The sequence below is a fragment of the Schistocerca piceifrons genome, chromosome 1 (assembly GCF_021461385.2).
Source record: "Schistocerca piceifrons isolate TAMUIC-IGC-003096 chromosome 1, iqSchPice1.1, whole genome shotgun sequence".
NCBI classification, from domain to species: domain Eukaryota; kingdom Metazoa; phylum Arthropoda; class Insecta; order Orthoptera; family Acrididae; genus Schistocerca; species Schistocerca piceifrons.
Genome location: NC_060138.1, coordinates 516,056,703 through 516,073,934, shown reverse-complemented (window position 1 = coordinate 516,073,934; position 17,232 = coordinate 516,056,703). Strand labels below are relative to the sequence as shown.

Sequence of the window (17,232 nt, the reverse complement as noted above, 5' to 3'; positions counted from 1 at the left end):
GTGCTACAACCAGAGTTGAGTTAAATTAATCTTACTATTGTCTTGTGGTTTCTTTGAGGTTTTAAGTTTGCTTGAACTATGTCAAAGTTGTATCTCTTCTAAATTTATCACCTTCACTTTAATTTCTGCGAATTACAGTTTTGAAGAAGACAGGGGGTGCTATATCTTCTGCTGTATTGCATTTTGTTTACTGCAGTTAATTTTTATCATAATGACTTAGTGACTTAGTGAGTGTGTGTTATTGATCTGTCACTAATATCCTGAAATTGTCTCTTCTCTGAGAGTCCATAAAATACATTCTCTGATTATATTTATTTATTTTCAGGAATTATTTAGTGCCTATGGACGTATCGTAAATTTACGAATCCATGCAAAACAAAATACAGGAAACAGGCCAAACTACGGTTTCATCATATATGAAGAAGCGAGTTCTGTACAGACATTGCTTAACAAACGGGTGAGTTCAGCTATGTTAAACACTTGTTGTAGATCAGGATACAATATTTAGAGAAATATATATAAGCTAGACCTTGCGTGTTTGGGGTATAGCTGAAGGGGTGGGTGAAGACATCAGGAATGGCTATGGTAGGTGGATCACTTTCTTAGACCTAGACACAGGATGTCAGAAATTAAAGTTCCCGTTTGAAAATGCTGTAGAAAGGTGGCCACTGCTCAGAATGATTTCAAATATGAACAGCATATTATTGACACAAGGGGGAAATGTCAGGGGGTAAAAAATAATGAAAATTTTACTAGTAGATAGTACTCTGTGCATGTTGATGTAAACGGGGTTGGCTACAAATGACAGATGAATGGCAATGCGATGACTATGGTTTCTATTGCCATTGCACCATCCGCACTGTTCAATGTGCGTAAGCTCAGCAGTAAACAGTTGTGGCAGTGTCAGTTAACATAACCCCGCCGTCCACGGCAAGATCATATCACATTCCACATTGGATAGGAAACATACATGTTTAATTGTCATTAGACCAAAAACCACAGAAAAAGCAAAATGACAACAGTTTTTAATTTTCCCGTGGCCAAAATTTGCATAAAAAGCACAGTGACATTGGTTTGTGTCATTAGACCAGTGTAAGATGTATTCAGTGTGCGGTTTTCTGCCACCACTTGAAATAGAGAAACAACATCTTCCACAAGAGACCAGAGTTTCTTCAGGGTTCATATTGAAAATTTGTTGCACAATATGGCCCTTTGATTCAGCTACATTTGTAATTGGAACACTGAACACTTCATCTTTCAGATAACCCCATAGCCAGAATTGACACAGATTAAGATCAGGTGATCTGAATGGCTAGGATGTAGGGAAATGACAGCTGATAATTTTAGCATTTCCGAAATGCCTCTGCAGCAGGTGCTTCAGTGACGGTGCATTATGCGGATGAGCCCCATCGTCCATAAAATGATTCTACCCACACATCCACACTGTTCAAGGGTTGGAACGGTGTTGGTGTGCAAGAGACTCTGTTCACCAGTGACGGTACAGGTAATAGGACATGCAGAATTCGCCTCCTTGAAAAATGTGGCCGTACGATAAATGATGCCCTCAACCTGTACCACACAGTCACCTTTGCAGAATGAAGTGGTACAGGTTGACGTGCGGACATATCTTCTGCTGCTCATATCCTGCAATTTTGCTTATTGACATGTTGGAGATGGAAATTGGTTTCATCCATCCTCGGAATGTCCCATGGCCATTCATTGTCCACTTCAATGCAAGCAAGAAATTTCAGAGCTAAAAATTGTGTTGCTGGCGGGCTGACAGGAAGCAACTCCTAACAAAGGTGATTTTTGTGTGGGTAGCAATGCAGGATGTTTCGTAGGATTTTATGCATCATGTTCACAGTCAGCTCCAACATTTTCGCAATTCCCCATCCATCGCATGTTTGCACACCACTGCTCTACCACTCCTGCAGTGCTGTGGTCACATCCTCGACCAACTTAGGATCAACTGCTTTCCTCTGTCTACACCAAATTCCACTTCATTAGAACCTGTCTTTTTGAGTTCTGTAATAGTTTTCTCCAGACCCTTAACTGACATAGGACCAGAGCTTTTTTCATACTCGTGAGTGACAAAAACTTCCGCAGGGCTACTGGCGCACAGTCACCATTCTTGTAAAAGAGCTATACCAGCAGTAAGCTGTTCGTGGAGACTGTCATGCTGGGCGGAAACAAACTGAGGAATAGCCTTGTGCCATGCATCTCTTGTTGGGCGCATTTCTGAAGCTTACAGTGCCATCTATTGCCCAAATTTTTGTTAAGTTTTTTGTCTTCTTCCGTGATGTTCCCCCCCATGTCAATAATATGCTGTTCAAATTTGATGTCATTCTGAGCAGTGGTTTTCTACAGTGTTTTGAAAGTAGAACATTAATTGTAGACTTCCTGTGTTAGTACGTACGATGATTTAGCAATTGATTGCTACTCTACAACTGGGTGACACAGAGTCATCAAATTTCCTACTTGTGAAAGCATGCAGCCAGCAGAAATTTCATAGAGATTGACAGCACGCTGTGGTGAATCAGTTTCAAGACATAGTGTGTTTCTTGGCATGAGGAGTTCCAAGAAGGCCATTAACTGGTGAAAAATAAGACAATTGTGTCAACAGTCATGCATAATGTATTAGAACAGTAGTGACAATTGTGACCTCACTGAAGCTGATAAATTTGACTAGTATTCAAAGTTACTTCCCAGATCATATTAAGTTAAAATAGCATCAAGTCGTCGTCATAAAGTAATTAGGCTACCATGTAGTGTGCACCAGGAAGATGTCTTGATATTTGCAGAACACAAATTTAAATGTCCAAATGTCTGTGAAACACATTCACAGTATTTACTGCAGGAGGGAAGTATTTTTGAGTCATATTGTGATCTGTGATAAAAATAGGGTACACTCTACAGTCAAGAGCGATGATGGAAGAGTGAGGCAACCTCAGTGAAAGTCACAACTCAACCTCAGTGAATGTCACAACTCGGATGTCATCTGGCAAGGTGCTTACGAATGTGTTCTTCGCGTGGTGCAGTATTTTGCATATTTATTTTTCTTTACGTAGTTCACCATCAAAACATCACATTACTGTAACTTTTTAAGTGAGGATAGACTTACTTCTCGCACCAAACTACATGATCAACCAATACGAGAAGTCATTCTTCATCACATTGCCGACTCTCAAAATGCAGCTTTCACAAGTCAGAAATTAGAAGAAATGAAAAGGACACCATTCTACCAACATCTTATTTCATTTCTTAGTACCTCTCCATTAGGCAGTAGGAGGCAAATGATTTGAGGGCTTCATGTGCATGATTCCATCGGGAAGCTGCCAATGCACTGGGCTACATGTATTTCTAAACCAAAAGACTTGACTAGAAAAGGAATGCATATTGACATAGTAATATCAAATAAATTTAAAATAAATAAAAACTTTGTATATATTTGACCCACCTTCATATGTATTTTTGCAATGGGTGGAAGTATTTACTAATTAACACATATCTGTAGTGTTTGATAAGCAGTTCCACCTGACATGATGTTAAGTTTCCAAGCTGCTTGTAGGAGCAAAATGGCACTCCCACCCACAATTTCTGCAAAAATGTTGGCATTGCTTCTGGTGAGATGTTAGATAAAACAAAAACCCAAGCTAATAAATTTGGCTTAGTGGTTATGAATGGAGATACGTCCCTAGGCAGCAGAAAATAAAAGTAATGCAACATACCACTTTCGGCTGGCAGCAGGTGGTAGTACATTTGATAAGGTATTGTCATTCCATATATAGACAGCATTGTACAGTGTTGAAGAAAATGATGTTGAATGGGACATTTCTTTGATAGCTGCTTCCCCCCATTCACCTCAGAGTCCACTACATTGCTGCTATATGATTCAAGGAAGATGACACCACTTGAAACAATCTTAAACAAATAGCAGGGTTACTTGGTATCACTTAATTAAAAATGTAATGAAAAGTGTAAACTTTGAATGTTAGAAGAAAGCAGTGCTAGTGATCTCATTCTGCGAACTGACGCACTCTGATTCCAGTGAAGGTCAGCTTACAGTTCCACGTAACAGATAGATTGATATTTAAAAGAAGTTGAACATTGCATATAGTTGCAGTGTGAAAAATGCTATAATTACATATGATTGACTGTCACAGTTCGTGTCTGTACATAAAATTCCATGTATTCAAACATCAAAAAGCACAAATAGTTCAACATGATCAGATGAACAAAAGCAGTCATTTACTAGTTAGCGTAACGATATTGAATTTTGCACAAAGAATGTTTATCACAACAAACTTTGCTCCATTTTGTGCTGTACTAGTGATTTCTTTATCTACATCTACATACATACTGTGCAAGCCACCATTTGTTTGATACAGTATAAACCTACCTTTACATTTTCCCGCTGTTTATGACATTTGATGGGAACGATAAAAAAATTTCCTATGTCCAGTCCAAAATGTTAATTTGCACCCAATTTTGCGTCAACATATTTATAATTTTCCTGCGATTTAAGCGTTACAAAAAATGTTCTTAGAGAAAAAAAATGATGCTGGCAAGATATTGGCCATCCAGTAGTGTTTACATATTACGTGATTAAGTTTCTTGACACCAGGGCATTCTACTCAGCGGATTTGAACTGGTAAACATGTTAAAGTTGGAACAATTCGTGCCGCATCTCCCACATCTGCCAAGCTCTACTTGGGTGGTTACTGATGGGAGTAACTACGTTATCACAACCTATCACAACCATTTCCAATCTGTCTCTACTGCGCAAATGCAGTGTTTTGATTGTTGTGATCATCGTGATATCTTTATCGAAATTTCGGTATCTGGCCTCTTGTAGCACTAGTTGACTCAGTTATTCACTTGGTGTTGCTCAAATGTTTTTAGTTTAAATGTACCGCCGGTTACTTACTTTTTTCTTACCAAGCAAAACATGTTCTGAGAATATGTTATTGTTGTCAAGTGCAGTATTTACATATGTATTTTTTGTGATTTTACACAAACAAACAATGTGAGTGATAGTTTCTGTGTATGTGTGTGGTTTTCTGCATAACTGAGGATGCACAGTACCTGATAACTTCAAAAAGATGACTACAGTGCAAGAGACGCAGAATGATACACATATTCAAACACACAATACTAATGTACATATTTGCAATTGACAACGAGAAAAATTCTCGAAATGTGTTTTACTAAGGGTGAAAAAAATACGTAACTAGTGCAGTGTTTCATTATTTAAATAATTAATGAGAGCTGCAGGCTTTCAAAAACCTCGATAATGATGTATGAAATTGAATCAAACTTTCCTACTTTGCAGACAGTTATCAGTTCCAGTTACATCAGGGGTTTTTATTATCTAATAAATCTTTATTAGATAGTAAAAATGTCCCTGACAAATTTTTTGAAGCGTGCTATGTACATATATCATACATAAAGTGCGAAAATGCAAGTGGATATCCTGTATGTAACTTTTACAGCCTAAAATGTTGTTTCCCACATTTTACAATTTCCCGCATTTATAACATATTTTTTTAAGTCCCTTAATAAGGGGAGGGGGGTTTCGCTGTATTTGTTGTTACAATACTGCCAAGATAACAAACCTAATGTATGTATCTCAACTGCATCCTGAGCAATTTTGGTACAGATAATCTGTCAGTCAACACACAAAAATACTGTTGCGCACTTGGCTGTGTTCAAGCAGTGTGGTCTCAAGGTAATTAACTGTTACAGTTTTCCTAATTTTCATTCCATATTACATAATAATCTGTAAAAGCGAGCTGTTGCACAAACTGAAGATCCATTGCACGTTGTCCTTTCATGGTTTGACAATAAAATTTGATAAGAGATATGAAATTCTTGGATTAACTGTACAAATCTAAAGTTAAGCTTTAGCTTGGTAGTGATACAAAGTCTGTCTAGTGATAAGACAGTACACTTCACTGATGATACTCTAAATGAAATCGGCTTCCTTTTGCCATATGCCCCCCTCGCATCCCCTTCCTCCTTGAATTGCCTCCCACTCTATACACTGGCTTATTAACTTGTTCATTAGGTTAGTATTGCAGGAAGAAAACAGTGTTACACAAGTACACACCCAACTTGAAATGCAGACATAGGAGTGATTAACGATGGCGTAGGTCTTAAAAAAAAGGGAGAGGGGGAGGGAGAGAGAGAGAGAGAGGTGTAAAGTACGGGAAAATGTAAAATGTAGGAAACAGTTTTTTTAAGTACCAAAAATTATGCATAGGATCCCCCCTTGCATTTTCGCACTCTATGTATGATAGATGTACGTGATAGGCATCAAATTACATCAAGGACTTGTGTATTCCCTAATAAAGGTTTATTATTTAATAAAAACTGTTGATGTAACTGGAACTTGTAACTGTCTGGGAAGTGGAAATGTTTGACTTCATGAAATGCTGCACCAATTACTTATTTTTCATGCTTAGCAAGATGTCTTGCAAGAATTTACTCCAGTTGTCAAGTGCAAATATTTACATAAGTATTCTGTGTGTTGTTTGCATGTCTGTTGTTCTGCATCTCTTGCACTGTTGTCATCTTTTGAAGTTATCAGGTAATGTGCCTCCTCAGTTGTGCAGAAAACAACTCGCATGCAAACTCTCACTAAAATCATTTCTTTTTTTGTGTTAAACATCACAAAAAATAATTATGTAAATATTACACTTGACAACAAGAATGCTACTCGACTGCCAGTGTTGTTTAAGTTTTCTCCCTCCATGGACATTTTTTCATAAAGTGTAAATTGCAAGAAAATTAAATACGTTGATGCAAAATCAGATGCAAATTACATTTTCAACATAGGAAATTTGACAGGGACAATACAACATGCCAAACAATTGTTCCCCAATCCCCTCTTTTCTTCCCTCTGCACATTTCTATCCTTCTTAGTTTTAGCTAGCTCACTTTTTTCTTCAAGCGTTCACTTAATAGATTTTATTTCTACTGTTTATTACCAACAACATAGAGGAGACATTGAGTCGCAGTCAGGAACAGCGAAAAGACTGTTAGCTTGTCCAAAAGCCATTCAGAGTAGGAAAACCACACACACACACACACACACACACACACACACACACACACACACAGGCCACATATATGTGTGAGTTGTGTGTGTAGGTTTTCTACTGGTGAAGAATGCCTTCTAGTCGATAGCTAAAATGTCTAGTAGTCTTTTCGTTGTGCCTGTCTGCAACTGAGTGTCTTCTCATTATAGTGAGAGTAACAGTCTATCCTTTTCATAATAATGTTATTCCATCTGGTACTTTCCATTGTTCATTATTATTTGCAGTATGATTCCCAAGTGCTAATTTCTGATTTGTTTCCGTCCCTGTACTTAAATCCCACTCCTGACCTCATCAGTTTTTTTTTTTTTTTTTCATCTGTATAAATCAGTTTTTTTAAAGAAAGTCCTTTCTCTTGCCAAGGCACAATCCTGTATCTTGTCTCAGAATGCTTCCTCAATCTTCTCACTGCTGCATAGGGAAAGTGGATGCAAAACTCGTGCAGCCCCAGAAACGTACTTTCTCGCAACAGCAAAAGCATCGGCCGTTCGTCCTTCAGTTTAAAGAGAGAGATGAGATGCTAGACATACTAAAACTATGTTATTTCTTGCATGTGTTCCTTAATTCATGCCTTAAGTTCATCTTCCCTTGTCACTACATATTTTTAAATTTTTCTGTGTATTTCTGCATCATAATCTGGGGTTTTCCTCTTATTGTCACACGGAAGTGAACAATAAACAGAACTTTGCATACTCAACAATAAAGTGTTGCCTGGCACTGTTTATGACAATGCTCTTCACACTGTCACCTTGCAACCATTATTAACACTGTAGTGTGCATGAATCCACAAATGTGAAATAAAACACCAGCTGTTTCAATTCTGGAGCTTCTTTTTGCAAGTCCTTTTAAAACCAAAGTCCATAGTTGAGTTTCTGAGAGTTTTTTTGCTAACCTGCAAGTCCAATTCTGTGTGACAAGAGTTGTGAAGTTTCTGTAAAGATGATTTTGCCTATATAGTTCATATCATTGCCAAAATTGCTGTCTAATGTCATATTTATCTATGTCAAAAAAAGTGTGAATTTTACTTAGTCTGCCGTGGGGCAGATATTTGAATCCTGCTCCATTCAGCATAGTCTCTAATCTAATTTTTGCATATTAACATTTGCTCGCACATTCTGTCACCACCTTTGTTGGCACTATCACATCTTCCTTGTTGTTAGGGAAAGTGAAGCCAGTGATATTTGTAGCAAGTTCTCGCAGCTTTCTGTGAAGTCATTTTGTGCAGTCACTTTCCCTGCTTGTAATGTGAGGTAAAACTGTTTACTACTTTGAACTGTAATGTGAGTGGACCTAGTCTTGTGACAAAGTTAGTTCATGCAACTATCAGGGTACCAGTTCACTATGCCAGCTAATACTTTATGTGCTATTGACTGTTAACTGAATGTATTGTTCAAAATTTTCCATATTTACTCTCACAACTTTAGAATATTGACAATGAAAATTCAAAAATTTTTCCACAAATGGATTCGAAGGTAAAACACAGTACATTGAAATTCAAATTATTTGTTTGTTATATTTCTTGTATGATACCATCATTACAAAAGTGGACAAACAGTATTTTTGCAGAAAGAATTTCCTTGACACTCATCCATGAAGTAACCCAACGCCTGGTACATACTCCTGTTGTGCTTGCAGAATGAGGTGGTGCGTTTGTCATGACATTAACATTGTATTTGAGAAGGATGTATTTCAGATGTGCATCAAGGCTCTAGTGGTTTTCTGTTGTTTCCATAAATTAAATAAGGCAGATTTGTGATTATTCTGTAAAGGATACTGCTGATTTCCTTCCCCGTCCTTTTCCTATCCGAACTTGATTTTTTTTCTAGTGTTCTTATTGTTGGGATGAGATTCTAACCATAATCTCAGTTTTCCCACCCTACCTCAAAGTTAAACTCACATACTTCCAACTGTCTGCATTCATACTGCTGTCTTATAATAGCATTTATACCCCTAAAGACTGTATTAATGCTTGGAGAAATCCATAAGCCTCTTGTATAACCTACACCTTGCCTTGCAAGTCTCTTAAACCAGACGTGCCACTAGAAACCTACTCCAGATGCCTACCCAAACTCAAATTCAAACTGACACTATTACTAATCCATCCACCAGAAACCACCATTTTGCAGAAGTTTGTGAACTTCAGATGTCTCATCAGCTAGAATGTCAAGATGCTGGATTATTTAAAGATTTACAGTCCTTCACCCCCTGTTTAGTGGAAACACAGCTTTGCAAAAACCTGGCCACATCTGACCAAAAGCATCAAACTTAAGAATGCCTTTGTTCAAACCTTGCCTCTTGTTATATAATTATTTAATGGATTAGTAACCAAGCAAGTGATAAAACATTCAAGAAAGACTGCGTAATTTGCAGCATGTAACATTGGCACACTGAAGACGACCTTGACTGGATTGCAAGCAAAGTGGTTTTTTGTGCTCCCCAAGACAGTCTTGCATTTTCCTTTAAGTGTGAGTTTCCAGAGTGAACTGTATTAAAAACTCTCTAACATTGCAGCCACTGTCGGTATTTTATTTTTTTAAATTTTGTTCCCCCCCCCCCCCCCCCCCCCCCCCCCCCAAAAAAATCAGTCTCTTTGGTGTTATTGGCAAGATTCGTGCATCGTTTGCCAATAACACAAACCACTTCTCATAAAATAACAGCGACGATCTGTGATCTTAAAACAGACCCCAAATTTGATGGTACTCCTTGCAGTTAATTGCTCAGCAGCTCAGCCTGGGGTATAACATATAAGGGAAAGCGTTTTACTGAGCAGAGCATGAGAGTTTTCAGTGGTTATTTTACAACTGATAAAGTCCAGACACTGTCCTTCAAACACAACCTCTAGTCCTGCAGTCTCTTAGCATCAGGGTCATTCCATATCAAATCACCCAATAAAAAATAAATTTTACACCCACCTCCTTAGATTTTCATGAAATTTGGCTCAAATGGTTCTAATACCATCCTCACAACACCTGCAAATTTTTTTTTTGCTGTATCTCTTATAGTTTTTTTTTTAGTAAATTTTTAAAGTTTTTATGTTTTGCGTTTTCCGAACCTTTGGAAATGGTAAATTTAATTTGTATTAAAAACTTTAAAATTGCTTATCTTAAAAACTCTTTTAGATAACATCATGAATTTTTGCAGCAAGTTTATTTATTATACATATTTGAAGATAAAAATGATACTATTAAAATATATTAATATTTTCTATGAAAAAAATATATATGTATTTTTTTCTTTTCTTTTTTTAATGGATGTTTTGTTTTATAAGAATTGCAATATCTAGAGTCTCAGACCTGATAGAATGCTCAAATTTGTTTTAATTTACTCTTAAACATATAGGCTACTTGATAAAACAAAAATAATGATGGCTTTTTAACATGTTTATTAATTATAGTAGATTACATTAGAACTATGTTCAAAGATTGTGTTCTTACAACACTTATGTATAACCCAACTGATTGCTTGAAACATTGAATTTTTTGAGTAATTTTGTCTTTTTAATAAACATTAATGCTGATTCAAACTGTTTTTCCACTTCATCCAAGAGCTTTCAGTTCTTTTGATACAGTCTTTTTTGAAGTAATACATTCTTCCAGTGCCGCTTGATTGAGGTGCGTCTACTACACAGACTATGTGCTCCAAAGGCACTATGCAAGAATCTTCTCTTTCAGGCCAATAAAATGATGCAGCTGGTCCTGAAGGATGTATAAATAGAATTTCTGCATCTTCTTCATCATTGAATATTGTTTTTACCTGTCCAAAGTACCAGTTACCATCATGATTTGCATGGTTCAACACGAACCCAATCAGAAGAAGAATGGAAAGAAAAGACTAAGGAGGGTTTTACATTATCTGTAGTCCTTCTAATTTCAAGGTTGTTTGTTGGAAGTGGTTTGAAGTTATGAAAACATCTTGTTCCAGGAATGGTTCGGGTTGCTGAAAAAACGTTTTTCTAGTTTTAACCGTAGCATATCAGCTTCTTTTTTGTCAATAAAGTGAAAATGAATGTTTTCAATATTTTTTTCACAAAACTTGTACACATCGATTGCTGTCATTATTTGTTCATCTGAAAGCTGTAGACTGGCTTTCCTTAAAATTCTTTTAATAGTTCCTCCTAGGCCATCACAAATTGACTTCCCATGACTTGTTGCAAAAAAAGAGTGTTGGGTGGGCTTCAAATTAAAGTCTCTCAAGTGTTCAGTCAAATTTTTAAAACTGTTTCTATTTTTGTACTGCCCAACACAACCATCTGTAAAGTAGTGAACTGAGTCAGTGTCAGTATGATGTAATGACAGCCACTTTGTAATTTCTTTTTGTACAAAGTTAACAAAACCAGTGTCATGTTCTTGGTCATCACTAATAAAACAGTGGTTGGAAACAAAAACATTGTTTTCCTCATTTCCTAGGAAAACTCCAACTGGGTGTAGAGTACAACCACCTCTATTCCAGTGGTAACTTTGGATCTCATTTTGTATAACAAAGGAATAATTTTCACTGAAATCCATCACAATAATTGCTGTTTTGGGTGGTGGGTCTTCTTTCAATCTTTTAAAGACTGCTGATTGGGATTTTGCTATAAACGAGTGCGGGGTGAGCTTTTCCAATGACCTAACCAATAAAGAAATGTAGTCTTCAACACTGATAGACTGTTTGATCATTTCTGCCCTGTCTTTGTTAACCCACTGACTGATTACAATTTCTTCTTCTAAATCATAACCTTCACTTAGTTTTTCAGTTAAGTACTCAGTTAGTGCAGCATTTGCAGGACAGCTGTCGCAATGATGTAGCATGCAGCTTTGGTTTTCCGTGTTGCACACAAGCATCTTAATAGGTCTTTATAAGATTCTTCAATTTTCACAGCATCCAATAATAGTTTAATATTCTGGTGGATACTGCATACACATACAGTGTTTGTGCCTGCAGCACCAGCAAGGATACACCATTTAGGTGTCAAGAAACAAAATTTTGAAAATCCTACTTCTACCGCGGGATTATCCCATTTGAAAGAATAATAGAATTCTCTCAAGTTACACAAAATGAGTCTTTTTTGCATGTACACATTTTTTTGAACACTTACTTTATCTTCTGTTCCAGGTAGCACTCTGAAACTTTCATCCTTTTCAAAAAAATCTGTTACAAGTCTTACTGTATTTTCAGAAAGAGTTTTAACTATTTTTGGACCAGGAGTTTCCAAATTCCCTTTTCAGATTTTAGCTTTCTAGCTTGTCGCACCATGTACTCACTTACATTAAATTCTTTCATCACTTTATTTTGACTCCAAGAATCTGGAGCCAAGGTCAGAATCTGGATTTTTCTAGACCTCCAACAGATGACATCTTCTCTTTCATAAGAGAAATCATTACATCAAAATCCTTTGCTTTCTCAACCACACTTGTATCTTCTTCGTCATCATCAGAACTTGGTGCATCATATTTTAATGCTTTTGAAACCGCCTTTTTTGCAGTCTTTTCAATACTACTAACCTTCCTTTTAAAATAAGACCCTTCACTTTGTTCTGACAAGCCATGAAGCTTTATCGGTGTTAAACCTAAATTATCAAGAGCAATGTTTGTTTGTACGAGGGATTCATTTCTGGACTCCAATGATTCTAATTCAACCATGACTTCATCATCTGTTTCACTTTCATTGACTTCCAGCTCGTAATTTTTCCTCACAAAAGTTACGGCATGTTGAGCAAAGCTTTTGTCCAGGTTTTATGCTACTATTTTTTGTCAGTAATTATTTAGAAAGATCCAAGCCTACACTTCTCAACGACTTTTGATGGGCTGCTTCTTCTCTCTCTCTCTCTCTCTCTCTCTCTCTCTCTCTCTCTCTCTCTCTCTCTCTTTCTTCCCCCCCCCCCCCCCTTTTTTTTTTTTTAGTGGGTCTACAAATGTTGTTTGGTACTTTTCAAAAACATTTAAAAACTAGTAGCTGTGGTGTGAACATATATTCTTAAATTCACACAGATTAATTCCATATCGTGAGTGGATCAATTTTTTTTCTTCCTCACTCAATTCAGGTACCGGTTGTAACTTTTTTGAAGGTGTGTAGGTTGTTTGGAAACAGTCAGATTTTTTAAATAACCCTACACTACAGGTTTGAATATCTGACATACTGATTTCACTTTTGGTCTGATTACTGTTCTGGTTACTTTTATAGGATATTGGAAAAGAATCTCTGTAAACTAAGTAACAGTACTTACTGAAAGTTCAAATAAACTTAATAAAATACTATCCAAGCACTATTTAACACTGTAATAATTTTTTACTTCAAAACACAGGAATAACAAAACAAAATCCAAGCGTACATTGTTACTCCAAGAAGACAAAAACTTATTTTTGGTGTCTAAGTCACTTGGTACTTTCTATTTTTAAAATATAATTAATATTATTTAAAAAATTAGATAACTATTGAACAGGTTAAAAAGCCAACATAATTTTTCTTTTATCTAATAGCCTATATAATTAAGAGTATTTTAAAACAAATTTGAGCTTTCTATCAGGTCTGAGACTCTAGATATTGCAGTTTTTGTATAAAAAAAAAAAAAAAAAACCAACAAGATTTGGAAGATTTTAATATATCTTTATGGTAATTTTTTTAACATTTAGGTATGATACACAAACTTATTCCAAAATTTCATACTGATATCTTGAGTATTCTTTAACATACAAACTTTTTTAGTTGTGAGGACACGTTTAAGTTACGATTTCCGACTGCTGAAAAAATGCCAAATCTAAAAACTTTAAAACTTTATAAAAAAAACTATAAGAGATAGAGCAAAAAAATTTAAAAGTGCTTTCAGGATGATAAAAGAAGTAATTGTACCAAGTTTCATCAAAATCTGACATGGTTGGTGTCAAGGCCTGGGTGACTTGACATGGAATGACCCATCAGCCCATGGCCTAAACCATCTTTTCCTTTGTGCCTACCCTGTAAATCGCCCATCGATAAGATAAGATAAGTGACAATGTTTCAGTTTTTGTCTACGTGCCTGTCTACTACTCAGTACATGCAGTACACAGCGAGTAATCTCTCACACACACACACACACACACACACACACACACACACACACAGACAGACACAGAGAGAGAGAGAGAGAGAGAGAGAGAGAGAGAGAGAGAGAGAGAGAGAGAGAGAGAGAGAGAGAGCGAGAGCTATTTTTATAAAAAATGCTTTTCCATGAGCACACACGTCACTAATAACATGCTTCCCTTATGTTTTTAGCCAATTTACTTTCAAGATCAGAAGCTGAATGTTGAAGAGAAGAAGACATCCTCAAATAGGCTACGTGTTGACCAACAAGGGCGCTTAGGCTCGAGCGGTGAGACACTGATTGCTGGTGGTCGTGCCAACAGTGGCCTGGGAGGCCCACGAGGCGGCATGATACGAGGTGGTACGGGCCTTCATCGTGGTGGGGGACGTGGTGGCTTTGGCCGAGGGGAGGGGAGAGGTGGTGGTATGACTAGGGGTAATTATAGACGCTAACGAGTTTAATGTGAGAAGAGTTCTCTCTTCTGCATCATATGGTTTCTCAGTTGTGGAGAACGATCATGTTGAGGCTTTTAATTTTCTGAGCAGGGATTTATTTTGTCATGAAAACAGTACTATTGTTATATAATTATTTAATGAATTAGTAACTAAGCAAGTGACAAATCATTCAAGAAAGAATGCGTAATTTGCAACATGCATCGTTGGCACACTGAAGACGACCTTGACTGAATTGCAAGCAAAGTGGTTTTTTTTTTTTTTTTTGCCCTCCCCAAGACAGTTTTGCATTTCCCTTTAAGCATGAGTTTCCAGAGTGAACTGTTTTAAAAACTTTCTAACATTGCAACCACTGTCGCTGTTGTGGTTTTTTTTTGTTTTTGTTTTTTTTTTTTTTTTTTTTTTTCCCTTTCTTTTTGGCTAAATTAGTCTCATCGGCGTTATTGGTGAGATTTGTGCATTCAGTGTCGAGAGTTTACGTGGAATTTTCCGACAAAACTCTACCTGTGTTTATTTTCGTAGATGTTGTGAGAACTGTGGAAGTGCCAAAGTGTGACTAGGACAGTGATAGAGGCACACTTTAAAGAATACTTTCTGAACATTGGTGCTAATTTTCCTTTTCTTTTAATTACCAGTAGTTGCCTAAAGAGAAAATTGCATTAATGTTATTTGTTCAGTTCATTTCTACAGTTTGTCAAGTTAAAGGGCAGTTCAGACACTTTTTTCCCAGGTTCTGCCATTTACAGTTCTGAGGGCATTTCTGGTTATGAAGAGGGATGTGGAGGAACCCTCTCTTGGACTGCAGCAACTAGTCGTTCAAATACTTCTTTTGTTGAGTGGCTTTTAACTTAAGTTTTCATGTGAAGAATTTTGGAGACCCTAACTTCGTATTTGTTTGTGTAATTAAAATGCAGACTTGAATCACGGTGTGTTGTGGAAACCAAGTTGTGTGTGTTGTAGGAACTTAAAGAAATAACGTTTTAAGATAAAGTGATGATCGTACGAATTAAACATTTTGTGTAAGAAGAAACTGCAACAAATGTTCCAGCAATTCTTGACATTTTTCATTTCTGATGTTAAATACTGTCAGTGATACAGAAATAGTTGTAATACTTTTAGTATACATTTTTCATGTATTTTGTAATATTTTTCTGCCTGAGAATGAATTACATTTATACAATGTCTCCCTCCATATCTCCCTTCTGTGCCCGTCATCTTTCCTTTAATACTCCCTGTGATAATGTAATAATAAAATACAATGCATACAGAGTTAACAAATCTGTTTTGTTTCTTATTTATGGACTTTGGGCAACATAAAACAGTTATTGAACTATACGTCAATCACATGTTACTTCATGTGACAGTGAGCATACATATCTTCTGGGTATAGGGTGGATAAGGATCCATCCTATACCCAGAAGATATGATGTTCAAAATGTAAATAGTAAAATTAATACTGCAAACCTCCACCTGATACAGGCACTGAATTTAGCAAAACATGCATACAAAAAAAAAGTCAGAAACCATAAACAGTTGCTAATAAGCAATTGGATAAATACAAACAAGATGGGAAATAAAAAGAGTAATAGTGGCCATACCATGGAAACTACACCAGACAAATGGGTCACGAAGTCACAGAGACGAAACACAAACCCCCTGACCCCTCAAAAAGATGAAGAACCTGAAAGGATCAATAATGTGATGGTGATCATTATCGAGACATCCCTCCAAAACGTCAATGTGATGCCTCAGCAGTGTGAAGTGCATGTGGATACTTTTCAGGCCCACCTGGAAGATGAGTCGGCTGCTAAGGATGACCAACAGAAACAGCACAATTGCTCGGAAGTCAACATACCTGGAATACAGCACAATTTAAACTAAAGGTCAGTGACACAGTAAATATGACTTCGAGCCCCCTGAGTAAACCCCACTCAGACCTGAAAATCTATTATCACAATGTCCAATCCTTGAGCAACAAAACTGATTTTGCTGACCAGTGAACTCAATGATATCTCAGTAGTATGCCTAGCAGAGCACTGGCTTTGCACTGATGTAGTTAAGTTAATCTCACTACCTAACTTCAAATTGTGTGAACACTACTCCAGATCAAATGATGGACATGGTGGGGTTGCCATCTTCATCAAACAACACATTGAATGTAGCCCACTTCCTACCCTAAAGGAAATAGGAACAGACAAGATCTTTGAATATGCAGCCATAAAGCTTACAGATATAAATCTAATTGTAGCTACAATTTACCGTCCCCCTCCAGTAGTATTAATGATCTTCTGTCATAAAGGACTTGTTTCTATCCAAAATAAGTCAGTGGAAACAGGATGTGATTGTATGTGGTGACTTTAATATAGATTTTCTCACCCACAACAGAAACAGGGAAACATTGATTAACATTGCAAAAACTTATTATCTGCATGGCCTTGTAAACGAGCCCACTAGAATAACACCCACATCCTAGACAGCTCTAGATCAAATTTTTGCAAATAGAAATAAACTTAACCCAACTCTAGAAGAATACAATGCAGGATTCAGCGACCACCGAGCTGTCATTCTAAAGGTCGATCTTAGCAAAGATACCTCAAACCCAGTCCCACCTAAAACTCTACAAAGGTTTTTCACCCAAGAGAAC

At 36.8% G+C, this 17,232-nt stretch overlaps 1 protein-coding gene across 2 annotated transcripts in view; it reads left to right on the top strand.

Moving 5' to 3' along the window:
• LOC124797917 (ras GTPase-activating protein-binding protein 1) overlaps positions 1-15,857 on the top strand; it is a 152,200-nt gene extending 136,343 nt beyond the window's left edge. Inside the window, exons 11-12 of one of the 2 annotated variants that reach the window (XM_047261059.1) lie at positions 326-457; positions 14,328-15,857. In XM_047261059.1, the coding sequence (XP_047117015.1) occupies positions 326-457; positions 14,328-14,588 (393 nt within the window). In that variant the 3' untranslated portion in view covers positions 14,589-15,857. The remainder of the gene's footprint in view (positions 1-325; positions 458-14,327) is intronic. The other variant, XM_047261052.1, reaches the window with a different exon arrangement.
• The last annotated feature ends 1,375 nt before the right edge of the window (positions 15,858-17,232 follow it).